General features: G+C 47.3%; 1 protein-coding gene across 1 annotated transcript in view; it reads left to right on the top strand.

The window, feature by feature from the left end:
- Positions 1-15,005, top strand: part of GID4 (GID complex subunit 4 homolog) — a 25,455-nt gene extending 10,450 nt beyond the window's left edge. Inside the window, exons 3-6 of the mRNA XM_047832903.1 lie at positions 653-760; positions 8,699-8,800; positions 10,789-10,919; positions 13,758-15,005. Coding sequence (XP_047688859.1) covers positions 653-760; positions 8,699-8,800; positions 10,789-10,919; positions 13,758-13,821 — 405 coding nt within the window. The 3' untranslated portion in view covers positions 13,822-15,005. The remainder of the gene's footprint in view (positions 1-652; positions 761-8,698; positions 8,801-10,788; positions 10,920-13,757) is intronic.

Raw genomic sequence — 15,005 nt, 5'->3', positions numbered from 1 at the left:
GGTTTTTTTTCCCGTTGTTGTGATTTTCCATTGCAGATGTGATTTATGTATATTTTCCCTAGTATAAATTGCCTTAGTTCATATGATAAAATTAAATCTTACTCTAACATATCAAGGTATTCTTTAAAAAAAGAACACAAAACAACCACAACGACAACCAAAAAAAAAAAAACACAAAAAACCCACTCTCCGGACGGGCACAGGAGACAAATGACTGAGCTAGTTTGAGAACCAGTGGGCATGGCGTCAGGGAGACTGAGCTGTGAATGCTGTGATTGTGGAGCCTCCTGGGGTGTTTTTCTTGGAAAGTAAAATCAACTTAGTTACCATCTGCTTTGCATCCTAGAATACTCAGAATTTACTTGTTCGGGTTCTTTTCGAGTGATTAGTACATAACAAACGAAGTCAGGGAAGGGTTCTCTGCTTCTGGCAAAGTTCATAACGTCCAAGAGACTTTGTGGGCACCTCCAATTCAAGCTGACTCCACAGCCATCGGCCAATCTCTGGACCTAACTCTGGGTTGTTGCTTAGCCAGTGTGACCATTTTTTCAGAGTCCTAGGGAGAAGTTAAAGAGCAAGGTTGATTTTTCCTTTGGGAAAGGTTAAAACTGCTGTTCAACATCTTGTTTTGGTATTTGGGTTTTTACCATAGGAGTATCCAACTCTCACGACCTTCTTCGAAGGAGAAATAATCAGCAAAAAACACCCTTTCTTAACGCGGAAGTGGGACGCAGACGAAGACGTTGATCGGAAACACTGGGTGAGTAGGTGTTTGGTCCACTCTGGGCCGCCCACGCGCTGCCGGGAAGCCAAGAGACTTAGCTCTCGGGGTCTTACCACCGTGCCCCGTCCTGCCCACCTGTCCACTGGGCTTCTCACCCCAGCTCCTGACGGACACACCCAGGCTCAGCTGAAGTACCATCAGGATGTCACCAGAAATGCCAGTGCCCCTGCTTTTCAGTGTCAAAAGTGGAGTGTGTTCTAGCTCACCAGTAGGGAGCACTTAGAGACAGCTCATCGTTACTGCCCTCAAGTCTTTTCATTGGCTTTCACACGAGTTGTTGTGTCTTCAAAAATCCATTTCTCTACCTGTCAAAATAGCCTTCCGGTTTAGCTGACCAGGGCGATGATGAATTTTGGTTTAACACTAGGGAAGTCCAATGTGCTCACCCTCTAAACCCACCAGAAATTCTTGTGTCAGTAATGAAGATTCTAGAACTCTTCGTGCTTCCCACTGCCACTCACACCCGGCTGTTCAAGTCTCTCCTGATTCTGGCACGATAGTCCTTGGAGAAAACTCCTGACCGCAGACCCTCGTCTGGGTTAACATCACTATAGATTAGCTGCTTTGCTTATTAATGTTTCCTACTTGAGATAGGAAAGGAACATCTCTCAAATGTTGAGTTTCAGTTAAACTTAAGCTTTTAAAACCATTTTTTGGTGAGCTACATGTTTTGACTATTGTAGCAAATAGAACTGAAAGTCATTTGCGTGACACTAGAGAATACTGTAGAATACTGCGTAATACGGCGTAATACTCTAGAGGATACTAGAGAATACTATAATACTAGAGAATGAACAAGAGCCAAGTCTCTGGGGATTCTCAGTGGGGGGATCACTCAGTGGCTTAGTCAGTGAAGCGTCCGACTCTGGGTTTCGGCTCCGGTCATGACCTCACGGTTCATGAGTTGGAGCCCCGCGTCAGGCTGCACTGGCAGCTCGGAGCCCGCTTGGGATTCTCTCTCCCTCTCCCTCTCTCCCTGCCCCTCCCCTGCTCGCTCGCTCTCTCTTTTTCTCTTAAATAAACTTGAAAAAAAAATAGTTGGGGAGCCCGAGTGGCACATGGTCGTGTGGGCATCAGAAAGTGGTGGAGGGCTCCTCGGTGCCGTCTGACCCCACCCTGCCCAAGGCCAGCTCTTCCTGCACAGCTCGACACCTCACGAGGTGGCTCCTTCCTCTCCCAGACAGTCCCCGTGAGAACGATCTTCCTGATCTTTCTTGTACCGAATGACAGCCTGTCTCCCATCCTGCTTTGTTTTCCAGCTCAAATTGGTTCTGCAAAAAAGCAAGATCTTTTGAGAGTCTATGAAAAGTCAGTTTTAAGTTAGGTTGGCTACGAATTAAATACATAGAAAGCAACTCTTAATTTTCCAGACTTCCATTAGAATACTGGGAAATATCTGTTCCTACCTCTGTTAGGCTAAATTGAAATATTTTGAGTGAAAGAGCGTCTAAGAAGGCCTCCCTGGGTCCTTCCCGGCATGCTAGATGGGGGAGGACCAGAAGCTGGGCCTAAGGGCTCTTCTTCACCCAGCAGTCTGGTGACCTGTGCAGGACTCAGAGTCTCCCGTAACTCTCCCAGCCCATGCAGGAGTCCCCGATGCCCATGTGGGGCTCCTGGAGCTCTGTACTGCACCTCTGTCTGCCAGGGATTTGCAGCACCTGATGCAGGCCTGCCTCAGAGATATTGCAGGGTCCATTCCGGAACACTGCAACAAAGCAAACATTGCCATAAAGCAAGTCAAATGAATTTTGTTGGTTTCCCAGTGCATGTAAAACTTACATTTATGCTACACTGTACTCTGTTAAGTATGCAATAGCATTGTGTCTAAAACAATGTACATACCTTAATTTTAAAGTATTTTATTACTGGGGCGCCTGGGTGGCTCAGTCGGTTGAGCGTCCGACTTCAGCTCAGGTCATGATCTCACAGTTTGTGAGTTCGAGCCCCGTGTCAGGCTCTGTGCTGACAGCTCGGAGCCTGGAGCCTGCTTCAGATTCTGTGTCTTCCTCTCTTTCTCTGCCTCTCCCCTGCTCATGCTCTGTCTCTCTCTGTCTCAAAAATAAATAAAAAACATTAAAAAAAATTTTTTTAATTAAAAAATAAATAAATAAAGTATTTTATTACTAAAAAATGCTAACCATCCTCTGAGCTTTCAGCAAGTCCCAATCTTGCTGGTAGAGGGTCTTTTTTTTTTTTTTTTTCATTTATTTATTTTGAGAGAGAGTGTGGGGGAGGGAAGGGGCAGAGAGAGAAGCAAGAAGCATCCCAAGCAGGCTCCACGCTGCTAGAGCCAAACCTGATGTAGGGCTCAATCCTACAAATGGTGAGGTCGTGACCTGAACTGAAATCAAGAGTCGGATGCCTAAACAACTGAGCCACCCAGGCGCCCCACTGGTAGAGGGTCTCACCTGATGTTGATGGCTGCTGACTCATGAGGGTGATGGTTGCCAAAGGTCGGATGGCTGTAGCAATTTCTTAAAATAAGAGAACAGTGAAGTGTGCCTCATCGATTGGCCGACTCTCCCTTTCACAAACAATCTCTCTATGGTGCAGGATGCTGTTTGATAGCATCTGACCCTCAGTAGAACTTCTTTCAAAATTGGAGTCAGTCCTCGCAAACCCTGCTGCGGCTTTATCAACTGAATTCATGTAATATTCTAAATCCTTTGTTGTCGTTTCAACAATCTTCATGGCATCTTCACCAGGAGTAGATCTTATCTCAGGAAACCACTTCCTTTGCTCACCCATCAGAAGCAACTCCTCATTCGTTCAAGTTTCATCCCGAGATTGCAGCCATCAGTCACGCATTCAGGCTCCACTTCTGACCCTGGCTGTCTTGCCATCTCTACCCCGTCTGCCTCCACTGGAGTCTTGAATCCCTCAAAGTCATCTATAGAGTTGGAATCAACTTCTTCCAAACTCCCATTGATATTGATTGTTTGACCTCTTCCCATGAATCACAAATGTTCTTTCTTTTTTTTTTTTTAAATCACAAATGTTCTTGATGGCACCTAGAATGATGAACCCTTTCCGGAAGGTTTTCAGTCTACTTTGCCCACATCCATCAGAGAGATCACTATCTATGGCAGCTATAGTCTTATGAACTATACTTCTTAAATAAGAACACTTGAAAGTTAAAACTACCCCTTGACCCATGGACTGCAGAACGGGTGTTGTGTTGGCAGGCATGAAAACAACATTAATCTCACCGTACGTCTCCACCAGAGCGCATGGGTGACCAGGTGCATTGTCAGTAAGCAGGAATCTTTTTTTCTGAGCAGTAGGTCTTAACGGTGGGCTTTAAATATTCAGTAAACCATGTTGTAAACAGATGTGCTGTCATCCAGGCTTTTTTTCTATTAATAGAGCACAGGCAGAGTAGATTTTGCATAAAATTTTAAGGGCCCGAGGATTTTCAGAATGGTAAGTGAACATTGGTTTCAACTTCAGGTCACCCACTGAATTAGCCCCTAGCAAGAGAGTCAGCCTGTCCTGTGAAGCTTCGAAGCCAGGCATTGACTTCTCTCTGGCCATGAAAACCCTCAATGGCGTCTTCACCCAATAGAAGGCTGTTTCATTGAGTGTGGCCATCATCATGAGTTATCTTAGCTCGATCTTCTGGATAACCTGCCACAGCTTTGGCATCAACACTTGACATTTCACCTCTCACATTTACGTTACGGAGATGACTTCTTTCCTTAAACCTCCCAAACCAACCCCTGCTAGCTTCAGACTCTCCTTCCGCACTTCCTCACCTCTCTCAACCTTTACAGAATTGAAAAGAATCAGCCTTGCTCTGGATTAGGCTTTGACTTCAGGGAACATTGGGACCGGTTTGACCTTCTATCCAGACCATTAACCCTTTCTGCACATTAGTAATAAGGCAGTTTTGAGGAGGCGCCTGGGTGGCCCTGTTGGTTAAGCTCCTGACTCCTGACTTCAGCTCAGGTCATGATCTCATGGTTCATGAGATCGAGCCCTGCAATGGGCTCTGCATGGAGCCTGCTTGGAATTCTCTCGCCCTCTCTCTGCCCTTCCCCTGTTTGTGCACTCTCTCTCTCTCCTCTCAAAATAAATAAACATTTAAAAATAAACAAGTAATGAGGCTGTTTCGCTTTCTTATCATCCATATGTTCACTGGAGTGAACTTTTCCTTTCCTTCAAGAACTTTTCCTTTGCATTTACGACACGGCTGTTTGGTGCAAGGGGCCAAGCTTTCAGCCTCTCTTGGATTTCGACATGCCTTCCTCAACTAAGCTTAATTGTTTCTAGCTTTTGATTTCAAGTGAGACACGTGCAACTCTTCCTTTCCCTGGAACACTTTGAGGCCATCGCAGGCTTTTTAATCGGCCTCATTTCAGTATTGTTACGTCTCAGGGAAGAGGGAGGCCTGAGGAGAGGGAGACGGATGGGGGAACAGCCAGTGAGTGGAGCAGTCAGAACACACACAACATTTATCAGTTAAGTTTGCTGCCTTATATGGGCCCCCAAACAGTTGCAATAGTAATATCAAAGATCTCTGTGGGGCGCCTGGGTGGCTCAGTCGGTTAAGCATCCGACTTCGGCCCAGGTCATGATCTCGCGGTCCGTGAGTTCGAGCCCCGCGTTGGGCTCTGTGCTGACAGTTCAGAGCCTGGAGCCTGTTTCAGATTCTGTGTCTCCCTCTTTCTCTGACCCTCCCCCGTTCATGCTCTCTCTCTCTCTGTCTCAAAAATAAACGTTAAAAAAAAAAAAAAAAGATCTCTGATCATAGGAGTGCCTGGTTGGCTCAGTTGGTTGAGCAGCTGACTTCAGTTCAGGTCATGATCTCACAGTTCGTGAGTTTGAGCCCCATGTCGGGCTCACTGCTGTCAGCACAGAGCCCACTTTGGATCCTCTGTCCCCCTTCTCTCTCACCCCTCCTCTGCTTGCACTCTCAAAAATAAACATTAAAAAAAAAAAAGATCACTGATCACAGATCACCATAACAAATAAAATAGTGATGAAAAAGCTTCAAATATTGCAAGAATCACCAAAATGTGACACAGAGACACAAATGCTGTTGGGAAAATGGCACCAATAGCCTTGCTCGATCAGGGTTGCCAGGAACTCTGGCAGTTTGTAAAAAAAAAAAATGCAACATTTGCAAACAGCAATAAAGTGAAGTGCAATAAAACCAGGACTGCCAGGGCACCCGGGTGGCTCAGTCAGTTAAGCGTCCGACGTCAGCTCAGGTCATGATCTTGTGGTTCATGAGTACAAGCCTGCATCGGGCTCTGTGCTGACAGCTCAGAGCCTGGAGCCTGCTTCAGATTCTGTGTCTCCCTCCCCCGTCTCCCCTTCTCCTCTCATGCTCTGGCTCTCTCTCTTTTTCTAAATAAGCATAAAAAAAAACAAAAACAAAATAAAACTGGACTCCCTGTAAACTAGATTCAGAGGCACTGTATTATTTCATGCTCAGGTTTTCCTGAGTGATAATAAAGTTGGTATCATGGTGGTACCATAAAGTCCAGATTCCATAAACTGAATCTACTGAGGATAGAAATACATGTGTGACAAATTCTATGGGTTAGTAATTCTGTATCTTAAATTTTATTTAAGGTGTAATTCTTATAAAATTCTTACAGGCTTGTTTTTAAGCATTTGAATAAGTAGAAAAACAAAAGGAAAAAAATCATCTATAATAATAATACCAAAGCTAAAACAAGTATTGATCTCTTTTTTTTTTTTTCTTTAAATAAAAATAGGATCATGAGACACAATTTTGTAATCTATTTCTGGTGTCCCTTTTTTTTTTAATATATTTAATTTATTTTTTAAATTTACATCCAAGTTAGCATATAGTGCAACAATGATTTCAGGAGTAGATGCCTTAGTGCCCCTTACCCATTGAGCCCATCCCCCCTCCCACAACCGCTCCAGTAACCCGCTGCTTGTTCTCCATATTTAAGTCTCTTCTGGGGGCGCCTGGGTGGCTCAGTCGGTTGAGCTGCCGACTACGGCTCAGGTCATGATCTCGCGTTCCGTGAGTTCGAGCCCCGCGTCGGGCTCTGTGCTGACAGCTCAGAGCCTGGAGGCTGTTTCAGATTCTGTGTCTCCCTCTCTCTGACCCTCCCCTGTTCATGCTCTGTCTCTCCCTGTCTCAAAAATAAATAAAATGTTAAAAAAAAAATTAAAAAAAAAAAGTCTCTTCTGTTTTGTCCCCCTCCCTGTTTTCATATTATTTTTGCTTCCCTTTCGTTACGTTCGTCTGTTTTGTATCTTATAGCCCTCATATGAGTGAAGTCATATATTTGTCTTTCTCTAATTTCACTTAGCGTAATACTCTCTAGTTCCCTCCATGTAGTTGCAAATGGCAAGATTTCATTCTTTCTGATTGCCCAGTAATACTCCATTGTATATACATACCACATCTTCTTTATCCATTCATCCATCAACGGACATTTGGGCTCTTTCCATACTTTGGCTATCGTTGATAGTGCTGCTGTAAACATTGGGGTGCATGTGTCCCTTCGAAACAGCATACCTGTATCCCTTGGATAAATGCCTAGTAGTGCAATTGCTGGGTCATAGAGTAGTTCTGTTTTTAAATTTTTGAGGAACCTCCGTACTGTTTTCCAGTGTGGCTGCACCAGTTTGCATTCCCACCAGCAGCGCAAAAGAGATCCTCTTTCTCTGCATCCTCGCCAACATCTGTTGTTGCCTGAGTTGTTAATGTTAGCCATTCTTATAGGTGTGAGGTGGTATCTCATTGTGGTTTTCATTTGTATTTTCCTGATGACGAGTGATTTTGAGCATTTTTTCATGCGTCGGTTGGCCATCTGGATATCTTTGGAGAAGTGTCTGTTCAGGTCTTTTGCCCATTTCTTTGCTGGGTTATTTGTTTTTTGAGTGTTGAGTTAACCCTTTATCTGATATGTCATTTGCGAATATCTTCTCCCATTCCGTCGGTTGCCTTTTAGTTTTGCTGATTGTTTCCTTCGCTGTGCTTTTTATTTTGATGAGGTCCCAGTAGTTCATTTTTGCTTTTGTTTCCCTTGCCTCCGGAGACGTGTTGAGTAAGAAGTTGCTGCGGCCAAGATCAGAGAGGTTTTTGCCTGCTTTCTCCTTGAGGATTTTGATGGCTTCCTGTCTTACGTTTAGGTCTTTCATCCATTTTGAGTTTATTTTTGTGTATGGTGGTCCAGGTTCATTCTCCTGCATGTCGCTTTCCAGTTTTCCCAGCAACACTTGCCGAAGAGACTGTCTTTGTTCCATTGGATATTCTTTCCTGCTTTGTCAAAGATGAGTTGGCCATACGTTTGTGGGTCCATTTCTGGGTTCTCTATTCTGTTCCATTGATTTGAGTGTCTGTTCTTGTGCCGGTACCATACTGTCTTGATGATAACCGCTTTGTATACATCTTGAAGTCCATCTGGTCTCCTTTTTTAAAAGAAATTAATCGTATATTACCCACTTCCTGTTTCTTCTTCACTAGCTGGCCCCAAGCCACTCTACTCTGTCAGAGGACCCCACTGTAGTAAGCCCTCTCTCCCCCTTCGGTGAGACATGCTGGCTCTCAGTTGTTCTGCATGACTCTTGTTGCTACTGTTGACTCCCTTACAGAGATGTCACTAGTCATTCCTGGCTTTGTGCAAAAGTGTCCTGAGAACGGGCCCCCAGAATAGCATCCATACCCAACCCGGGGCCTTTTCTCGGACAACATGAACTAGGCAGGCGTAGTCCCATGATGCCTCAGCTGGAGTCTAGCTCTGAGGTCACTGGTGGGGACCTTGGGCTCCCCTTCCAGGCCTCGGCCTTTGCTGCTCTGGTCAGGCCACCTCCAGCAACTGGCACGCGTTTGCAAAGGCAGTCGCCGCCGGACACAGAAGGGTCGTTCTGACACCAGCCTCTCCCTCCGTAGATCAGTTCTCATGCTGTGTCTTTTGCTTTCAGGGCAAGTTTCTGGCTTTTTATCAGTATGCAAAATCATTTAATTCAGATGACTTTGATTACGAAGAGCTGAAGAACGGAGATTATGTCTTCATGAGGTGGAAGGTAAGGCCCCACCCCAGGCGGTCTTCTGGCTGTGCCAGTGCCTGCATTGGACCCACCGCCCCGTCTGCCCTGTCCTCATGCGGTGCCTTTAACGCTCACGGAAAGCGGGCACAGCTCCAGGCCACTCTGGCAGACTGCTGCCCTCCCAGATGGTTTCTCTTTGGTTAAACTGTTTGGTGGTCAGCTGACGAATTCGTGGCTAGGGGGTGGTCCCCCTCGGTACCTTTGACCGTCCAGGTGGAGTCCTCCCAAGTGTCCTGTGGATTCAGGGGAGAACCAAAGTCAGTCACCCATCACCTCCGGTTCTCAGCCACAGGCTGCGACACCCCCTTAAGGGACCGCTCCCTCACCACGTCCTTGCTGAAGGCTCGGTGCTGTCTCAGCTTGTCTGGTTCCCTCCAGCTCAGGAAATGAGGGACCAGGAATGGAATTTGGGTTTTCCACTCACCAGCCCTCAGAGAACTGCATCTGGCTGGACTCGATAGATTGGCTTTGGGGCTGACAAGGCTTTTGTGTTCCCTGTTTTGATAGCATGGTATTTACTGTGTTCCAGCTCCAGGATAGCACAATCATGAAGCCAGTTTGTGAAATCACTGTGTGAACGGACACCCACTTCCAACCCCTGGTCCCCAATCTGCGGGGAAAAGCCGTTTTGTCTTGAAATCTCGCCAGCTTTCCGAAAAGCCAATCATTTAGAGTAGTGATTCCCAATCTTTTTTTTTTTTTTTTTTTTTTTTTTAGTATTTATTTTTGAGAGAGAGAGAGAGAGAGAGAGAGCACGCGAGCGAGCGGGGAAGGGGCAGAGAGAGAGTGAGACGCAGAATCCGAAGCAGGCTCCAGGCTCTGAGCTGTCAACACAGAGCCCGACATAGGGCTCGAACTCATGGACCATGAGATCATGACCTCAGCCAAAGTCGGTCGCTTAACTGACTGAGCCACCGGGGCGCCCCAGTGATTCCCAATCTTTAGCTTGTATAGCTAATTTTTGGGGGGGGGTGGGGGGGATCATCACTTTCTGAGTGGACGCTTGCCAGGCGTGGAGAGTCAGAGCGGGGTCCTGCCCTGTAAGCTTGCCATCTAGTGGGAAGTGTGCCAGTGAAATAACATGTTGGAAGAAGTATCCTCCAAAGTTCTTATTTTAAAATTAATTTTAAAAACTACCATTCAGAGGTTTAGGAAAGGAAAAGATGAGAGTGTTTTGGAAAAAAAAAAGAGTTGAGCACCTGGGTGGCTTGATTTTGGCTCAGGTCATGATCTCGAGGTTTGTGAGTTCATGCCCCACATCGGGCTGTGCACGGCCAGTGCAGAGCCTGATTGGGATTCTCTCTCTCCCTCGCTCTCTTCCCCTCCCCCACTCTCTCTTTCAAAATAAACTTAAAAAAAGAACTTCTCAGGGTGACTCACTGTGGGCCTTCAGGAGACCTCCTGGAGCCTTGGGGCCACCGACTTCATCTTACTGGGACAGTAGGTCCTTTCAGCTTGGCTCTAGCCAGAGATAACAAGCTTGCCTCTTCCCAAGGTGCTGTTCTGATGGCTGTCGCCGAGGCGTAGAGCTTTTTCAAGGGGTGTTATGGGGTGTGATCTGCCCTCAGAGTGAAGTGACTCGCTGTTCTAGAGGTGATCAGGAACCTAGCACCAGTTCCTGGGGTGGAGCAGAGAATTTCTCTCCCTGGGTGGTTCTGTCTGTGGGCTCTGAAAGGTAGGTAGGTATCGATTCACTTACGAGATATGTAGACCATAGGACCTTCCCTTCACTGCTGACCTCAGTGAGCTCAAGACACAGGCTCCTGTGTTAGCATCTAGAATACTCGAGCAACACACGGATGCTATTGGCAGGTTGGGTTGAAACGCACATGTTGGCCATTGTCCAGCAAGTCTGGGCAAGGCCGTGTGACAGTGGAACCTTAGAAGCACCTGGAGGCTAACGAGGAACACCAGAGGTGGCCGGGCCACACCGTCTGTTACTAACCTCCTCCGTCTGTGTGCAGGAACAGTTCCTGGTCCCAGACCACACGATCAAAGACATCAGCGGTGCTTCCTTTGCTGGGTTCTATTACATCTGCTTCCAGAAGTCGGCAGCCTCCATAGAGGGCTACTATTACCATAGGAGTTCAGAATGGTAAGGAACCCCAGAGGCGCAGGGGGCGGCTTGCTGCTGTCCCCCTGGCTCTTCCTTGGCTTGCCAAACCAAAAGAAGACCTCTCCCCTGTCTCTGCATAGCTTTCGTGCTCTGTCTGCATGCAGAGGGCCTCTCCAAGCGATCTCAGTTGCTGGTACAGGGGCTCCTGTCCCTCTACACGGAGCAGAATAAACAAGATGAAAGTGAAGTGCTAGATAAAGGAACTCATTGCTGACAGCTTTCAAGCAGTTCTGTATTATCAGCAATGTTTCTCCCAATCTTGCCGCTCTTGTATTTCCTCCCAAATGTAATCAGTAACTAAAATGTAAAATCCAACTATGAATTTTGCTGGGGTGAATTTTGCTGTCAGCAGCCTTTTCGATTTTGTGGTCACATTCCTCAGATGCTGGCCCCGCATTGCACTTGATCTCGGTCTGGTGACCTAGGGTCCCCCCGTGGAGCTGGCGGTCCTGCCCTGTGTCTCACCTGAGGTGAAGGACTGAATGCCACCTCAGGTGCTAGCTTCTGTCACCTCTTGGGGGGGAATCTCCTGCCTCCTCGCTGCTTCTCAAAGCACCTGGCTGTACCTGAAGAAGGAACCATAGCATAAAATACCTGATTTCCTCTCTGAATGTAGAGACCCCTCATTCCCTTCCAAATTTTTCACACTTCGGTGACTTGTAAGTGATGCCACCCCAGCTTGACTCAACTTCCTTGTTCAGTGGCAGCACAGTGATACCTGCCAATACGTGCCCGTGGCTCAGTGCAGTCTCAGCGCCTCTGAGAGCCACAACTCTCAGGGTTTCAGTAGTTGTTCAGTTTTCACATGAGTTTTCAAAACATGTTATATCCTGTTTTAAATGACAGCTTTATTGAGCTAATTCACACACTATTTGGTTTGCTCATTGAAGCTGTACAAGTCAGTGGTCTGTGCAGCCATGACTGCAGTCAATTTTAAAACGTTCTCATCGCCACAGGGAGAAACCCTCGTACCCCTTGACCATCAACCCGACTCCCCATCCCCTCCTGGCCCTAGGCAACCACTAATCTACTTTCTCGCTGTGTGGATCTGCCCGTTCTGGATATTTTATATAAATGGGACCATACACTATGTGGCCTTTGTGTCTGGCCTTTGAAGCTTCAGCCTTGTTACAACAGGTGTCAGCACTCCCCATTTTTATTGCTGAATAACTTTCCATGGTCTGGATCCACAGTAGCCCCTCCTTATCTGCGGTTTTGCTTTCCGGGGTTTCGGTTACCCACGGTCAGCTGTAGCCCAGAAGCAGACGATCGTCCTCCTGACAGTGTCAGAAGGTCAGTGGTAGCCTAACAGCCCGTCACAGCACCTCCGTCATTCTGTGTTTCGTCTCCTCCCGCACCCATTTCGTCATCTCACATCCTCACGGTACAATAAGGTATTTTGAGAGAGCCCACGTTCCCGTAACTTTTATTGTAGTATAATGTTATAGTTGTTCTATTTGCTGACTAGTTATTGTTGCTAACCCCTTACGGTGCCTAATTTGTAAGTTGTACTCTGTCACGGGTATGTATGTGCAGGAAAAACCATACCATACGTACGGGGCTCAGTACCATCCACGGTTTTCGGCATCCACTGGGGGTACCTGAGCGTATCCCCCACAGATAAGGGGGGGGACCACTGTACCACATTTTCCTTCTCTGTTCATCAGTTGCTGGGCACTTGGGTCGTCTTCACCTTTTGCCTGTTGTGAATAATGCTGTTGTGAGTGAGGGTGTGTAAGCATCCGAGTCCCGGCTTTCAGTTCCTTTGGGCAGATACTAAGAGTGGAATTGCTGGGTCATACGGGAATTCTGTAACTTTTTAAGGAACCACCTCCCTGTTTTCCAGAGCAGCTGCACCCTGGTACGTTCCCACCAGGGCCCAAGGGCTCCAGTTTCTCCACATCATTCCCAACGCTTGTTATGATGATGTCTTTACAATTACAGCTCTCCTAGCGCGTACGACATCTGCAGGTGTCGTGTGGTTTTGATTCACATATTCCGATGGCTAATGCATAATCTTTTCTTGATTTTTTGTTTTGTTTTGTTCTTTGCTGTTGTTGTTGAGAAATAAACTGCTTGTTCCTGTGCTCCTCCTCACTCCTCTGTGAAACAAGAGGAGAGCTGACGTCTACCCCATCAGCTCTGATTGTCCCTGGGGGTTATCATCCCCTTGTGTGGATTGTCCCAGCCGCCGTTTCCCTTTCATCTGCTTAGCTCCTCGGAGCAGCCTGCCGACGGGGCAGAAACATACACGTCAGAGCTCTGATGTTCTCAAAGTCTAATAGCCGTGTCTAGGGAGGCGAGAAAATGAAGCCAAAGGGTCAAATAAGATTTACGGTTAGCGAGGAAGTTCTCTCTTCCATGGCCTGTTTGCATTGCATGAGAAGTGGGGTGTGCCTGTGTTACCCACGAAGTCCCGAGGGTGCTCCAGCCTGACACACGGGGGAGCTGAGGTGCTGGCCGTTGGGAGGCCGGGCAGCGTGGCAGGTGAGGATGAGGCCCGGGGCCTCGGTCTGCATCTCTCCCACAGCGTACTCCGCCTCTCCTTTTGCAAGACGTACCATGGTTGCTTCATGGTCAGAGCAAAAGGGAAAGGCCTAAAAACAGCTCCTCTTACCCCCATTCGGGAGGATTAACCAAAGAAACAAATAAAACCAGAGTCGGATCAGCTGACGGGATCTGAGATGAATTTGCGTTCCGGTCCGAGAAAGTGGCCCGTCAGGCGCTCCGGTGGCAGGGAGGGAGTTTTGGACATCCTTTGTTTGGTTTTCAGGATGCTCAGACTGCCTCCCGTTTCTCTCTTTTCCCACATTGCAGGTATCAGTCACTCAATCTAACTCACGTTCCCGAACACAGCGCACCCATCTACGAGTTCCGGTGACAGCGGTTCAGAGCAGGAACCAAATAAAACTGAACTTGGCAAAAAAAGAACTCTGCCAAGAAAATCGTGTACCTGCCAGAACCAGGAGAACGTGTGTTCCTGTTTCTTCACGAGCAGACTCGCATCAGAAAGCATGAATGTTAACCCACAGAATCCAAGGAGCATGGCCAACCAACGGCAGGCGGAGGGAGTGTTCTCTGTGCTTCCTCCCTCTCTGTGGCAGTTTGGTCTTAATCTGTTGTAAGCTACCTTAAATGCACTTTTCCTTCCTGCACAGCTAACTTCTGTATCACTGAAAGGCCCATTCCTTCCTCCGTCCCCACCTCCAGCCGAGCAGAAGGTCAGCCCCCCAGTCACCCTCAGCCTTGGTGCTCAGTGGTCTCGGCCCAGGCCCCAGCCCTGCGCCCCCCACCCCCAGTTGCTCAGTCCGGTAGCTCAAGAGAAGGCAGAGCCCCAGCACACGTGTGCCGCCGCCACCCCCCCCCCCCCCCCCCCCAGAGCTCTGCGCAGGGAATCGGTGACCAGCAGCACCCGCCAGTGAAACGCGAGGCGGAGGCCGATTGCTTAACGGGGTCCGCTGGCACCGCCCAGCCCTGCAGCGGTCACGCTAAGCTAGTCAGTGGCTGCCAGGTTCTCCGGGCCTGCCATCGGGGATCACTAAATTTCAGGCTTCCAGATCCCTGGCAGGAACGGATTCCAGTCCTGCTTACTCAGCACGTTTGCTCCAAACTTTTGAACTTGAGGGCAATACTAAACTTAAAAAAAAAAAAAAGAAAAAAGAAAAAAAAAAAGAGTTTTTTTATTACAAAATTATTTTTATGGTCCCTTTAACAAGGACCCTATGGCAAATGCACAATTATTCAGAATTACATTTTTATCGTTTTCACATTGAAAACAGCAAATGTTGACTTAGTAATTTTTATACCTATATCTATATGTAAATGTATATTTAATCAACCAGCAGTTTAAAACTAGTCATCCTGGTACAAAAGTTTTGCAGCATTGCATAAATTCTAGTGCTAAACTTGAGAGCTGTTTTTTGGGGCCAGTTTAGCATTTGTACCTCCTCCTTTTGCTACTCAGAACAGCAGTGCTTCGTGGCGACCTTTTCCGTCAAGCAGAAGGGGCCGTCATTCTCCTAAAACAGCAACTCTAAAATGTTGGGGTGGGGGAGGGGCGGGAAC

This window comes from Prionailurus viverrinus, chromosome E1 (genome assembly GCF_022837055.1).
Source record: "Prionailurus viverrinus isolate Anna chromosome E1, UM_Priviv_1.0, whole genome shotgun sequence".
Lineage (NCBI taxonomy): Eukaryota > Metazoa > Chordata > Mammalia > Carnivora > Felidae > Prionailurus > Prionailurus viverrinus.
Note: the sequence above shows the minus strand (reverse complement) of the source record. Positions and strands in the feature narration are given on the sequence as shown.